The sequence below is a fragment of the Dendropsophus ebraccatus genome, chromosome 2 (genome assembly GCF_027789765.1).
Source record: "Dendropsophus ebraccatus isolate aDenEbr1 chromosome 2, aDenEbr1.pat, whole genome shotgun sequence".
Taxonomy (NCBI): Eukaryota; Metazoa; Chordata; class Amphibia; order Anura; family Hylidae; genus Dendropsophus; species Dendropsophus ebraccatus.
Window position 1 is genome coordinate 199,317,850 of NC_091455.1, and position 15,468 is coordinate 199,333,317.

Below are 15,468 nucleotides of genomic sequence, written 5' to 3' on the forward strand. Positions count from 1 at the left end.
TTTTTGTAGCTTATCTTTGGACCCGTTATATTTTATCAGTATCTTTTTGTAGGTGAGGTCTCCAGAGCTGGATACAGTATTCCAGATGTGATGTCACTAGAGCTCTATACAGCGGGATCATAATCTCCCTCTTCTTACTGGTTATACCTCTAGCTACACAGCCCAGCATACCATTCTATATATACAGCCCAGCATACCATGATATATATACAGCCCAGCATACCATTATATATACAGCCCAGCCAGGGCTGTATTAACAACTGCTGCTGCCCTAGGCACTAAACCTGAAGACGCCCCATCTTCACTCTCCGATTGGCCATACCAGACCTGACCAATACCACCATACTCCCCGCCCCCTCTGGAAAAGACACCAGATTTATTGGCAAGTCTGAACAGGAGGAGGGATACTAAAAAAATAAAAATAAAAAAAGGTTTTTTTTCCTTCCCCCTGCTCCCTGGTGCTGCCCCCCCTGCAAGGTGCTGCCCTCCCTGCAAGGTGCTGCCGTAGGCACCGGACCACAGGTGCCTAGTGGTAAATACTGCCCTGAGCCATCATTATACCAATATATATATTTATATAATATATATATATAGCCCAGCATAGCATTATTTATACAGCCCAGCATACCATTACATATACACACAGCCTAGCATACTATTATATATACACAGTCCGGCATACTAGTATACAAACAGTATGTGTATATACCATTACATATAGCTCAGCATACCATTATATATACAGTCCAGCATACCATTATACATATATACAGCCCAGCATACCCTTATATACAGCCCAGCATACCATTATATATATTCAGCCCAGCATACCCATATATATATATATATAGCCCAGTATACCCTTATATATACAGTCCAGCATACCATTATACATATTTACAGTCCAGCATACCATTATATCCAGCCCAGCATACCATTAGCTTTCCCTACCACCTGGTTGCACTGGTGACTCACTGTAAGGTGTCAGAAATCACTCCCCCCTAATTCCTTCTCTTCTAAAGTCTTTGCCAACACAGAACTGCAGATATGATACTCGGATAGAGGATTCCTTCTCCCCAAGTGCATTATTTTGCATTTGAAAACATTGAACTGCAGTTTCCATTGTTTTGACCAAATATCTAGTAAAGCTAACCCATTTCCCATAGTGTCTACCTTTAGCTTCCACTAGGTTAACCCATTTTTTTAGAATCCCCATATAATGTGTAAATATAATTTATGTATCCAGAGCTATACCCCTTTAAAGTCTGGGGTAGTCTTTACAGGACAGAGGTATCCAGCAGCAGCTTATTCCTCTTTCTCTATTGCAGGGGTAGGGAACCTTGGCTCTCTGTCAGTTGCAAGACTACAACTCCCATCATGCCTGGACAGCCAAAGCTAAAGCTTTGGCTGTCCAGGCATGATGGGAGTTGTAGTTTTGCATTAGCTGGAGAGCCAAGGTTCCCTACCACTGCTCTATTGGGATCCCTAGCATGTCTGGCTTAGCGTGCACACTTATGGAAGCTCAGGAGGGTTAGCTTTCGGCTAACTAGTCATTTGGACCCTATGGAGGATGGAACAAGATCAGTATAAGTAATTCTTATAGGGAATGGTTGGCACCATAAGTGTAGAGGACATGTAGAGGTCCCATACTGTTCTGTATGTAAAGCTTTACACTTCACACCTTCCATGCGACATATTGAACAAGATGGATGATGCACTGTGCGGTAGTTACTGTACATAAATTAACAGATGTACCAGTCTGGAATGGCAGCCTCCAACAATACAACGTTACACTCTGTTTTGTAATTAAAACTCAGCTCCATTAGATAACATATGTTCTGGTGACATGTTATATTACTTACAAGCTCGGTGATAGATACAAGAGCTGTCTACCCACTGCATTTAAAAAAAAACAACAATTTTTTTTAGTCTTTTTGTGCAAATCTTGCATTAACGTTGACCAGACTTTACCAGCTGTCGCTTTGCATGGACATTTTGTTATGCTGCGTTTACACAGAGGGATTTATCTGACAGATTTTTGAAGCCAAAGCCAGGAACAGACTATGAACAGGGTGCAGGTCATAAAGGAAAGACTGAGATTCCCTGTCTTTTCAAGTCCATTCCTGACTTTGGCTTCCAAAATTGGTCAGATAAATCTGTCTGTGTAAACGCACCATAAGGGGTTTCAATGATTATAAAGATTGTTACTTATGTTCTTAGTGTTGCAGCTTTTATGTTTGAAAACGTCCCTGGTAGCTGCCATATTGGAGGCATCCATCCTGTGTTTTCTATATATGTCTTTGCTTTATGGCAGCTGCAGTAATAGTCACTAAGCTAGAGTAGCAGAGGCAGATACATGGATAGAGAGGAGGATGGATGGGCTGCCCAGCCTCCCTTAGCACCAGCCTTCACCCGAAAACTTAGGGGGCATTCACACATTCAGTGCACGGTCCGTAAATATGGACCATGGGCGACGGAATGGAATGTGGAGCTCTTGGCATCATCATTCATTATTATGCCGGGAGCCCTGAATCGGTTTAAATCTTTGTGCTACTCTACTTTAGGGATTAGGGATTAGAGTTAGAATTAGGGTTACTACCCAAACACCTTAACAGTCTAAGGGCTCTATTACACAGGACAATTATTGTTACATCGTTTGTATTTAAGCGATAATCGTCTTGCAGTACTTGGTATACAGTGGTGTCTAGGCACCATGTTATATCTTTTCACTTTCGTGTTTGGAGTCCAGTGGGCGGTTCTAATCAGTGACTGACACTTGCTGTATGACTGATCAGGACTGCCCACTGGACTCCAATATATCAATCTTCTCAGCTCCTCTTGCTCTGTACCCCGCTGCCTGCTATGTGTATTTCCAGCATGAGTGGTCGCCTTTGATGGGTACATTGATCTTACGTTCAACCTGTTTTTATGTTTGTCAGCCGAAAACAGAAAATTCTTCCATGAACAAGAAGTGGAGAAGACTCTGGTGGAGCTTCTGGGATCTGACAATAATGGAGTCAAGGTGGCGGCTTTGCAGGCGATTTCTGTGTTGTGCGCGCATGTGGCCAGCAAGGAGGCGTTCAGTAAGAATGGTAAGTGCATGACTATAGTTATAGAGCCTTAGAGAGCGATCCGACAATCCCAGCTAATAACATGGTGTTATCCCATAGGAATTCTTCAGATAATTAATTTATTGAACAAAGACAATGGAGAAGTCCAAGAAGCTGCGGTGTTTGCTCTGGCAAATCTTACCACGGGCTGCCCTAATAATGCCAGGTAGGTATCACCCTGGAGCGTAATAACAAGTGCTGGGGGTTTCATTGCATTTGAACCCAAAGCACATGGCCCAGCAATATACAGAATTCCCCTAATGCGCTGCACTTGACGTCTGTGACATTTGCTTGACCTTTCATCTGTGTGATGTGAGGATTGACCTTCTATATTGGGACCGGTATATTGCATATTCTGCCTATACCACATGTCACAGGGAGGAGCAGGACGTGATATGGTTAAGAAAGCCGAAACTCAGGCAAACCAGGAGGAACAGAAACCCTGCAAAACATGATAGCTAATAACATAACATACATTTATATAGAAATTAGAGCATGGATGGGGAACCTTCGGCTCTCCAGCTGTTGCAAAACTACAATTCCCATCATGCCTGGACAGCCAAAGCTGAAGCTTTGGCTGTTCAGGTATGATGGGAATTGTGGTTTTGCAGCAGCTGGAGGGCCCAAGGTTCCCCATCCCTGAATTAGAGGATTTAAGTCTGGCTTCACACCTTAAAATCTCTTAAAATGTTTCTTTTTTTTTTTTTTTTTGCAAAAATGCCGCAGGTCAGATGTTAGCTGGAAGTCAATGGAAGTTTGTGGCGTTTTTCTCTCCTCTCTGGCGTTTTTGAGGCTCGTTTTTCCAAAACGCAGCATGCTAAGGGGGTGGCTTTTTTTCGGCAAACTGTGTTGACTTTTATATACTTCAATGGGGTTGTTCTGGTTGTCTCCAAAACGCCATTGCTGTGCGTATGTTTTGGGGTTTTTTTTGTCACCTTTTGTGGTCCAGCAGTTAGGTCATGTGATGGCGGAGGGAAAAAAGTTCAGCACACAAAAGTGCCTAAACTATAAAAATGATCCTTCACACATAAAGTCAAAAACACCAGAAATAATACTGGAAAAAAAAACGCCAAAAAAAGGGAAAAAAAAGACAATTGGTGTTTTTGTTTTCTGGCATTTTTTTGGCCTAAAAAAATTCCAGACAAAAAGTGTGTGTGAGGGCAGTCGTAGGAACCGTTTGTAAACTATTCAGGATCTTCTGATTATAGCCATGTTCACACACAGTAAAATTGGCTGTTTTTTTATCCATAAAACACTTGAAAAATGGTTAAAAATCAGCAGATTCTTTTATAATAATATTATATAAAATTATATAAAAAATACTGTACAACCTACATGATGGATGCAGGTGTATTTTGTTGTGTGAGTGCATAAAGGACTGGGACTTCCATTGACTAATAATCGTATATGCAGACAATCTCTCCACAGTCTGTAAAAGCTGCTGTATTCGCTCCTGTGCTTGCCACATTGTTCAGCACAAGGCAGCATGCTGTAAACATAGCTCAATCTCCCTTAAAGTGATACTGTCACCTCCCTTAGGGCCCTATTCCACCGGACGATTATCGTTCGTATAATCGTTAACGATTAACGATCTCAAACGACCGCTATTGCGAAAGACCTGAAAACGTTCACTCATTTCCATGGAATGATAATCGTTACTTATGATCGTATTTGCGATCGTTTTTTCTTCGCTATTTCTTCGCTATTGCGTTCGCATCTACTGCGAATGACCGAATAACGTCTTAGGGCCCTATTCCACCGGACGATTATCGTTCAGATTATCGTTAAATCGTTCGAATCTAAACGATAATCGTTCGGTTGAAATGCAGTTAACGATTAACAACCGAACGAGAAATCGTTGATCGCTTCATAAGACCTGGACCTATTTTTATCGTTGCTCGTTCGCAAAACGTTCGCAAATCGTTCGCATTGAATAAGACATCGTTCGTTCGCAATAGATATGAACGCAATAGCGAATACATAGCGAAGGAAAAACGATCGCAATTACGATCATAAGTAACGATTATTGTTCCATGAAAATGAGTGAACGTTTTCAGGTCTTTCGCAATAGCGGTCGTTTGAGATCGTTAATCGTTGACGATTATGCAAACGATAATCGTCTGATGGAATAGGGCCCTTATTCAATGCGAACAATTTGCTGCTACTGCGAACGACCGAACGATGTCTTATTCAATGCGAACGTTTTGCGAACGAGCAACGATAAAAATAGGTCCAGGTCTTATAAAGCGATCAATGATTTCTCGATCAACGATTTTCTCGGCCATCGAAATAATAAGTACAGTTATGTGCTAAATAGCAAAACACTGGGTAAAACTACTTCCGAAAAGGACCTGGGGGTATTGGTGGACAGTAAACTCAACTTTAGTGATCAGTGCCAGGCAGCAGCTGCCAAGGCTAATAAAATAATGGGATGCATCAAAAGAGGTATAGATGCTAAAGATGAGAACATAGTTTTGCCTCTTTATAAATCACTGGTCAGATCACATATGGTATATACTGTGTACAGTTTTGGGCACCGGTATATAAGAAGGACATAGGTGAACCGGAGTGGGTGCAGAGGAGGGCAACAAAGGTCATTAAGGGAATGGGTGGGTTACAGGACCAGGACAGGTTATCAAGCTTGGGGTTATTTACGCTAGAAAAAAGACGTCTTAGGGGCGATCTGATCACAATGTACAAATATATGAATGGACAGTACAGAGATCTTTATAGTGGTCTTTTTACTCCTAGGTCTGTAACCATGATAAGGGGGCATCCTCTACGTCTAGAGGAAAGAAGGTTTCACCATCAGCATCGACTCGGGTTCTTTACTGTACGAGCAGTGAGACTGTGGAACTCTCTGCCACATGATGTTGTCATGGCCGATTCATTAAATAAGTTCAGGGGAGGCCTGGATGCTTTTCTTGAACAATATAATATCACAAGTTATGGGCATTAGATTTCCGGTGATACGTTGATCCAGGGATTGTTCGGGTTGCCAAATATCCTCCCTGTGGGGGGGTGATTGTCGTCTGCCTCATAGGGGTTTTTTGCCTTCCCTGGATCAACACAGTAGGATTTCCCTGGGTTGAACCTGATGGACTCTTGTCTTCTTTCAACCTTATTACTATGTTAATCGTTAACTGAATTTCAACCGAACGATTATTGTTTAGATTCGAACGATTTAACGATAATCTGAACGATAATCGTCCGGTGGAATAGGGCCCTAAGAGGGTGAGCGAACCTTGAGTAACTCTGGGTTTGCCCGAACCCGTGTGTACAGTATTTGCTTAGCGGTGGCTTAAGAAGATGGATGTAGCCCTAGGGAGTCCTGGAAAACATGGAGTTTTTGTACATGGAGTACAGTATTTTCCAGGACTCCCTAGGGCTGTATCCAACTTCTTCAGCCACCGCCAAGCAAATGCCACATGCTCAGGTTCCGGCAAACCTCAATATACTTTATGTTTGCTCATCTCTAATGGTGACATAACTTAGGGGCCAATTTTGAAATTCTACAGAGAAGATGATAGAAAAAAAAGGCAAAAAAACCCCCATTCCCAGCATATACTGCAGTCAGATATAAAAACACAAAATCCACCAACACACACACACTCACACATATATATATTCATCATAAAGGGGTTATCCAGGATTAGGAAAACATAGGTGATTTCTTACTGAAATAGCACTACACCTTTCCTCAGGTTGAGTGTGATATTAAAACTATTCACTTGAACAGAATTGAGCTGCAATATCACACACAAACTGAAGACAAGAGTGGTGCTGTTTCTGAAAGAAAGCAGACATGTTTTTTTTTTATCTTGGATAATCCCTTTAAATTTGTTGTGCATTGTTGGGTTATTTGCATGCAGATACTGGCCCAGAGTTTCAATCATAATCAATATTGGGCATGTATAAACTCCAGTCATAAATTCCTATGTATGTAGCTGTATCTCCTATAAACCCATAATATTGTGAGACCTGAATCGGTGACACAGGGGTTAACAGAAAGCGTTCAACACTAGAGAATTTCACTTAATTTTCCAGTGAATTGATGTGATCTTTAAATATAAATTGGAACGTTACTGCCATCTATTGGTGGATAGTCATTACAACACCTAGCACGGCCAACACTTGGCACATGTTACTAAGAACTATACACAGACAACACCTCGTATTGTCTTCTCTTATATGCATAGTAGTTTGGATGACATAAATGCTTCCCCCATGGTTGTCAGCAGAGATGTAGTTTACACCTGCAGGGATGTGTAACAGAACCCCTGACTATGATGTATCATTTATAATACTTGTCTTTTCATATGGGGGATAGGGTTTTGTTGGGTCCCTGTAAGCTACAAGGCCCAGGCGTCAATCTCTGTGCTCTCTATAGAATTGTTTTTGACAATCTACAGGATTAAATGAGTGACTGATCTCTGATCCCAGACTGCAGTGTATGTGTATGTTCAGGCTCAGCTTCATGCTCCTTGAGCTTATTTCCACCATACATGTACAGTGGATGATGCTAAGGAATTAGAAGGATGCATAGATGGCATAGAGAAAAGCTCTTTAAGTCCTTGTCGACATTTACTGCCTATGGTGCAGAGAGTATATGACGCAGTATAAGATAATGGCTGGGATCAGAGATAACTCAGATCCCAGCTGTTTAGCCACATTGATGTTGCAGAAATGGCTACACATAGGGAGAGGGCTTCCCCTGTAATCCGATCACGGCTCCTAAAACGCAATTGTGTGCTGCTGATGACTTGTCATGGCGTTCAGGACACTAATAAAGCCGCCCAGGTCTCCCATCTTAACACTGAAGGTGACGTATTGCAGTGTATTATGTAAGCAGTCACATGGTTAAATTCCCTAGTGGCGCTAAGATAAAAGTTATGTAAAAAAAAAAAACCCTCCAAACATTAAAAGGTTAAAAAATCTAAATAAAAAATTACATTATTGATATCAATGAACCTGTAACAGTATGTTCTTTCAAAGTATCACTTTATTTCACCTGCCAGTTAAAAAAAAAACCCAGATTTGCTCTTCATTGGTCACTTTGCCCCCCAAAAAATAGAATAAAAAGTGATCAAAACTCATAAACACCTCAAAAAGGTACCAACAATACTACCCCCATGCTGCAACATAATAAGGCCTAACACAGATCTAGTTACATAAAGGGGGAAAGTGTTTTTTTTATTTTTTATTTTAAAGTTGTAAATATCATCATACGGCTATTTTCACATAATGATGTTCAATGATTTTGATACTCAAAATAACGGCCGTCGTTTTAAGTACCAAATAATGGCCATTGTCTAACATACTTTGGCGGCTGTCATCGGAATGACAGCTGTTGGTACATTATTAAAGTTTGGGCTGAATGATGGCCACTTTTAACATCCTTTTGGGGCTATTATTAAAAAATTCTTTCAAATCAACTGGTGCCAGAAAGTGCCAGAGATTTGTAATTTACTGCTTTTTAAAAAAAATCTTAGGTCTTTCAGTACTTATCATCTTCTGTATGTTCTACAGGAAGTGGTGTATTCTTTCCAGTCTGACACAGTGCTCTCTGCTGACACCCATGTCAGGAACTGTCCAGAGCAGTAGCAAATCCCCATAGAAAACCTCTCCTGCTCTCCAGATTTGAAACAATACACCACTTCCTGTAGGACGTATAGCAGCTGATAAGTACTGGAAGAGTTTTTAATAGAAGTAAATTACAAATCTATATAACTTTCTGGCACCAGTTGATTTGAAAGAATTCTTTTTTTGTGAACTACCCCTTTAAGGGTACGTTCACAATTACCAGATCCGCAGCAGATTTCATTTAAATAACCGAACACAGCATCAAATCTGCACCATCAAATCTGTTGCAGATCTGCTGCGGATCCTGTAGGTGTGAACGCACCCTAAAGGTCCATTGAATTTGTGTGATCCCCCAGGCTGTCAGAGTAGGATGGGAGTTGTAGTTTCAGAATAGTTGGGGGGCCTATATACCTCCTATACGTGATTGTGAATGACATTTCCCTCGGTCAGCCTCTGGCAGATGCTGCTCCTCATCTCGCACTTTACCTGTGTTAATGAAGAGCACTCCATCATCACGGGAGATTATTAGAGGACTGCAGTTCATTTGGATTCTTGGAAAGTATTAGCCGGAGCTCATTCTGCGGATGGGATTCTGTGTATAATGGACGTTATGATTAATCACCGTATTACAGGGCAGCACATTAATTAACATTGATAATTTGTCTTCTTCTGCATTTAGACCGGTGATTAAATGGCTCATTTTAATACCTGTGAGCTAAAGTTAGTCACTTTCTTGTTGGATTTAAAGGGAAAAAAATTGTTTGTGCTATGTTGTGAATAGGTATAGCTTAGGCCTGGGTAACATACTGTTGGTGGTATGGAAGAAATTAAAATTTGTTTTTAAAAAACCTGGTTATACAGATCTGTAAATTTCCAGTCTTCCAGTACTTATCAGCTGCTGTATGTCCTGCAGGAAGTGGTGTTTTCTTTCCAGTCTGACACAGTGCTCTCTGCTGCCACCTCTGTCCATGTCAGGAACTGTCCAGAGCCGGAGAGGTTTTCTATAGAGATTTGCTATTCTGGACAGTTCCTGACATGGACAGAGGTGGCAGCAGAGAGCACTGTGTCAGACTGGAGAGAATACACCACTTCCTGTAGGACATACAGCAGCTGATAAGTACTGGAACACTTGATATTTTTAAAGAAAAGTAAATTACAAATCTCTATAACTTTCTGACACGAGTTAGTTAGAAAACAATTTTTTGTATTATCTTTAAGAGCTCAAAGTACATGCTCGATCACCCAAGTGTATAAAAAAAATGCTCAAAGATGAAGTTTGCGTTGGGCCCCCACAAACCATTGCCTTCTCCTCCATGAAGGCTTCGGGATTAATGTGCCCCCTTCACAAAAGCTTAGGGAAAACTAGAATTGCTCCTCTCTTCCATCAAGGAAGCACAAATACTAGTTCACATCTCTGGGATTCAGGGAGGATCCACTGTTCTCCCCCAGAAGGAGAAGACCTTGAACTCTGCTGCCACCTACTGGAGGTGGCAACCCAGTGGGTCAATGTTTGCTGACAGGAAACTACCGTAATCTACATTTGGTTGCACAAACAATGAAGATTAAATAGTCTTGAAGAGAAGGGACAGAGCCCTGTCTGCTCCTGTTCCTTTTGCTACTGGTGCAGAATAGGGTTATTGACCTAATGGTCATGGAAAGAAAAGGGGAAATTAAAGGTGTAGTTTTTTAAATTAACTTGTCCCAGCAAGTGCCAGAGATTTGTAAGTTACTTCCATTAAAAAAGCTGCTGTATGTCCTGCAGGAAGTGGTGTATTCTTTCCAGTCTGACACAGTGCTCTCTGCTGCCACCTCTGTCCATGTTAGGAACTGTCCAAAGTAGTAGAAAATCTAGAAAACCTCTCCTGCTCTGGACAGTTCCTGACATGGACAGAGGTGGCAGCAGAGAGCACTACGTCAGACTGGAAAGAATACACCACTTCCTGCAGGACATACAGCAGCTGATAAGTACTGAAAGACTTTATTTTTTTTATTTTTTTATAGAAGTAAATTACAAATCTCTGGCACTTTCTGGCACCAGTTGATTTGAAAGAGATTTTTTTAGTTAAACTACCTCTTTAATAGGAAGCAGTGTAACTTCAGTTATTGAGGATGATAGGTTTAGTGGTGTTCCTACCATTACTACTATTCCCAATGTGAGCTACAGAAGGCAGCTCTATTTGCGGTATAATGAAACGTTTATAGGCCAAGCTGTTACTACTCCCGGCCATGGAAGATTAATATACAAGGTCCTGTTTACCTTGATAAATCTTCTTATGAAGTCTGAGGTCAGACGTTTAGCGCAGGGTAATAGCCAGAGCGCTTCCTTCCACACTCACAATCAGTCATCGGTTTTTACTTTCCCTCTGGTTATTTGCATTATTAACCACCATAAACATCGGGAATATTTTTTTCCAAAAATATACAAATATACGATAAGAAATGAGGTCAGTAGAAAGTAATACTATGGTAGATATATTATTCAGGCTGGGGTTACATGGTGACATGTCACATCGCAGCAGGTCACACAGCCGAGGCTGATTATAGTTGTAGATAGAGTTGAGCGCACTTCAAGCATGCTCAGATTCATCCGATAATCAGCGTGCAGCATTTGATTCCGATGGGCGTAGACGCCGGATGCAGCCCTGGAGAACATGGATACAGCCTAGGCCTGTGGTTGTATCTGTGTTTTCCAGATACAGAGACGTCTGAGTCAAGCATGCTGGAGTCTCCCTCAGCTCTGGCTAGCATTGTTGCTGTGCAGTGTAGTGGGTTCTGAATTCTAATCCCACCAAGGAAGCTTCTGTAGCTTGTAACTGATGTTCTGATTTGAAGGGGTTCTCCAGTGCCACAAAAACATGGCCACTTTCTTTCAGAGACAACACGACTCTTGTCTCCGGTTCAGGTGCGGTTTGCAATTAAAGGGGTTATCCAGCGCTACAAAAACATGGCCACTTTCCCCCTACTGTTGTCTCCAGTTTGGGTGGGGTTTTGAAACTTAGTTCCATTGAAGTAAATGGAGCTTAATTGGAAACCCCACCTGAACTGGAGACAACAGTAGAGGGGAAAGTGGCCATGTTTTTGTAGCGCTGGATAACCCCTTTAAGCTCCATTCACTTCAATGGAACTGAGCAGCAAAAACCTACCCAAGCTGGAGACAAGGGTGGTGCTGTCTCTGGAAGAAAATGGCCATATTTTTGTAGCGCTAGGTAACCCCTTTAAGAGCTGAAATTTCTGCCTGCAAAACCTAACAGAAATACTCTTGAAGGTGAAGTCCAGCGAAGTTCAAAAAAGGGAGAAAGGCAGGGGGAAGCTGAAAAATAATTAAGAAGTAAACTCATCCGTCTCTGTAGCTCCGCTCCCAATTTCCGCTAACGGCCACTGATGTCATTTTCAGATGAAATCCGGGTGTGTCACGTACCCGGCTCTTCCAGCTGCAGCGTTACAGCCTGGCTGAGCAATTACCTGCTCAGCCAGTCAGTAATTGGGGAGGTGTCCTGTCCCAGTCACTGATTGGCCAATGGGGCAGTCACTCAGCCAGGTGTGCGACATTGCAGCTGGAAGAGCTGCAGGACACCGGCGGCTGTGAGTGGGATTCGGGAGAAGAACTACAGGGCATGATGACGGGTAAGTTTACTTTGTTTATTATTTTCCTGCAACCCCCTGCCTTCCAAAATTAGAAAGAACATGGCTACTTTCTTTTTTCAATAACAGTGCCACAACTATCCACAGCTATTGTAGCTCAGCCCCAGTGAATGGCACTGAGCTGCACTACCACATACAACCTGTGGACAGGTGTGGCACTGTTTTAGGAAGAAAACAGACATATTTTTCTAACCCTTGAGGACATCTTTATGTTGGTTTCACAGGGGCATAATATAGCTGTGTTCTTGTGTCTGTATTCTGACCCGACCACATCTCTGATGATCTGAACTGCAGTGATGTAGCTGAATTCAGCGCGGTAACAATGCAGTACTGAGCATGTGTGAGGTTTTAGTGCTGGATTCAGTTACATCACTGCAGAGTAGGGATATACATACGGAGGGGTTATTACCAGAGATGGCGGACAGAATTTGTGATTTAGTGATGCACTTGGGACTTTGGGACTTAGGGGCTAAGTAACACCCATAGTGCACCAAACACTCTCATATACATATCGGTACTAATGAATTATTTAGAAATACAGTGAAACGAGGCAACATATTATAGGTACCATGGTCATCAGCACTACATGTACAATCAGTCTATACCAGCAGGCTAGTAACATAGAAACATAGAAGATTGTCAGCAGAAAAATACCCCCGTCCATCTAATCTGCCCTATTTGTATTTCCCTCTTATTATATTAGGAAAGATATATGTTTATCCCAGGCAGGTTTACATTCTGTTTTTGTAGATTTACCTCTGCTTGATGTCTGTTACAAGCATCTACTACTCTTTCAGTAAAGTAATGTTTTCTCACATTGCTTCTGATCTTTCCCCCAACTAACCTCTCACTGTGTTCTCTTCTTGTTGTGTTAATTTTCTTCCCTCCTGAACCTTATTTAGTCCTTTAACATATATAAAGGTTTCAATCATGTCCCTCTTTCTCTTCTTTCCTCCAGAATATACTGATATAGATCCTTAAGTCTTTCCTGATTTTATTCTTCAGACCCTCCACCATTTTTGTACCCCTCTTTGGACCCATTCTGTCTCCAGGACTGGATACAGTATTCCAGAAGTGGTCTCACTAGATCTCTATACGGCGGGATCACAATCTCCCTCCTCCTATTGGGTATACCTCTAGCTATACTGCAGTATCGGCCGGGTGAACATCACTTTATTTTAATTGGAATGTGGGCACTTTTGGGTGTGCCCGTACTCCAATTAGCCATAGAGCACAATGTAAAGTATGGCTAGGAGCCGTACTTTACATTGTGTGCTCAGGCTATCTTGTACAGCCGCTGTTCATTGAAAAGCGTCCGCACAAAAAAGACCTGTCAGTTATTTTGTGCGTCCGCAGAGAACAATGGCCATAGTGTATACAGAGTGTGTACACTACGGCCGTTGTTCCATATAATCTAATGTAATGTTGCACTGTTAATAAACAATGGCCGTTGTTTATCGTAAAAATATGTAGTGTGAACCTGGCCTAAAGCCCCTATTACTCGGGGTGACGGAGAGGAGCAAAGGAGCGCTGTCACCGCTCGCTTGCTCCTCATTCCCTGCTCACTGCTGGCGCTATCACACGCATCGGCAATGAGTGGGTGAGTGCAGAGGGGGCCACGGGGAGCTGCCGGGGGCCACCCGGGTGATCGCTAGATCGTCCAGGCAGCCTATAGCAGTCTGCTGCCGCCTCTCTTATTCCGCGAAGCGAGGGCAGCATATCGCTGTTATATAACTCATTGACAAACGACTGCAACAAACGACTACGAATGTTCATGTCGGCTGATCGTTGTCTTCTATTACACAAGAGGATTATCGTCCATAACAGACGATATCGGACGAATACGGACGATAATCGTTTCGTGTAATAGGGCCTTTAGGCTGTCAGAAATCACTCCCCTTAAATCCTTCTCTTCTGAAGTCTTTGCCAACACAGAACTGCCAATATGATACTCAAATAGAGGATTCCTCCTCCCCACCTGCAGTTTCCATTGTTTTATCCACTTATATAGTAAATTTAAATCCTCACTTCCAGGAATATAATACTATGGTCTGGTTCTCTTTAAGTGAATGGGGCTGAGCTGAATTAGGATATACAATCAGGATATCTACCAACATACTTTATTTCATCAGATTTTTCTCCAGGATCCTTTTCTTAACAAACAGCAGTAAAAAGGCACAGCACGCTGCAAAATTCAGTTCAGCCGAGAACCAGACTGCTTAATAGATCCCTATTATTATTATCATTAGGCAGATTATTGGGGCGTCCACGTGCACATTTATTCTGTAAGTAATGTTTATTCAGAGGGCTTTATTGTGTTCTTCAATCTAATAATATATGTTTGGATGAGGCAAATAAATTTTGTATATGCGGCATAGAGAGCGCGCAAACACCTCGCAGGACGTCTCCGGCTTAAAAGCTTTTGCCCTAATAATTACCTTGTCCTTTCACATCAGAGCCGCATCCAGTCTGATGGCAGCCAGGGCAGACAATGGGAGCTGTCACTTACATTTATACCCCCATGTAGGAGCTGCAGTCTCTCTTCTTTCTGACTCCGCTTTGTTTAAATGTAAGAATGATGTATTTATTAAATTACCCTTTATGTATAGCTCGGCATTTCCCAGTTCTAGCTACTTAATTCATCCATCATTAAGCGTCTTGGTAAAACAGAAGGGGATTTAGGTTATTGTCGGCTCTTTCCAACTGTTCGAATTAGACTCAAAAATTAGTTTATCAATCAGATTTTTTAAAATCCTTTGCAGTAAGAAACTGTGCGTTAATTCATTGCCACTAAACAGACCCCCTTTAAAGGAAACCTATCGGGTGATTTATGAGAGTGGCCTATAATAGAGGGAGAGACGCTGAGCTCTTTGATATATGGTTTGTAGGATTTAGAGCAGGATTTAGGAATCAAAAGTAGAGTAAATCCTGGCAGGACTCCTAAGGGAGACAGCGAGAGTCCTGATGACCCCTCCCACACACAGTGATTGGCAGTCTTATCTGTATATACACTGATATGGGGACAGCTGTCAATCACTGTGTGTGGGCGGGTCATCAGGGCTCTCAGTGTCTTTTAGGGTCCTATTCCACTGGCCGATGGGGGCCCGATCAATAATGTAAACGAGCGCAGATC

The 15,468-nt window shown here is 42.0% G+C and overlaps 1 protein-coding gene across 3 annotated transcripts in view; it reads left to right on the forward strand.

Moving 5' to 3' along the window:
- ARMC3 (armadillo repeat containing 3) overlaps positions 1-15,468 on the forward strand; it is a 63,063-nt gene that overhangs the window by 26,197 nt on the left and 21,398 nt on the right. For all 3 annotated transcript variants that reach the window (XM_069960530.1, XM_069960532.1, XM_069960531.1), the window contains exons 9-10: positions 2,940-3,092; positions 3,171-3,276. In XM_069960530.1, coding sequence (XP_069816631.1) covers positions 2,940-3,092; positions 3,171-3,276 — 259 coding nt within the window. The remainder of the gene's footprint in view (positions 1-2,939; positions 3,093-3,170; positions 3,277-15,468) is intronic.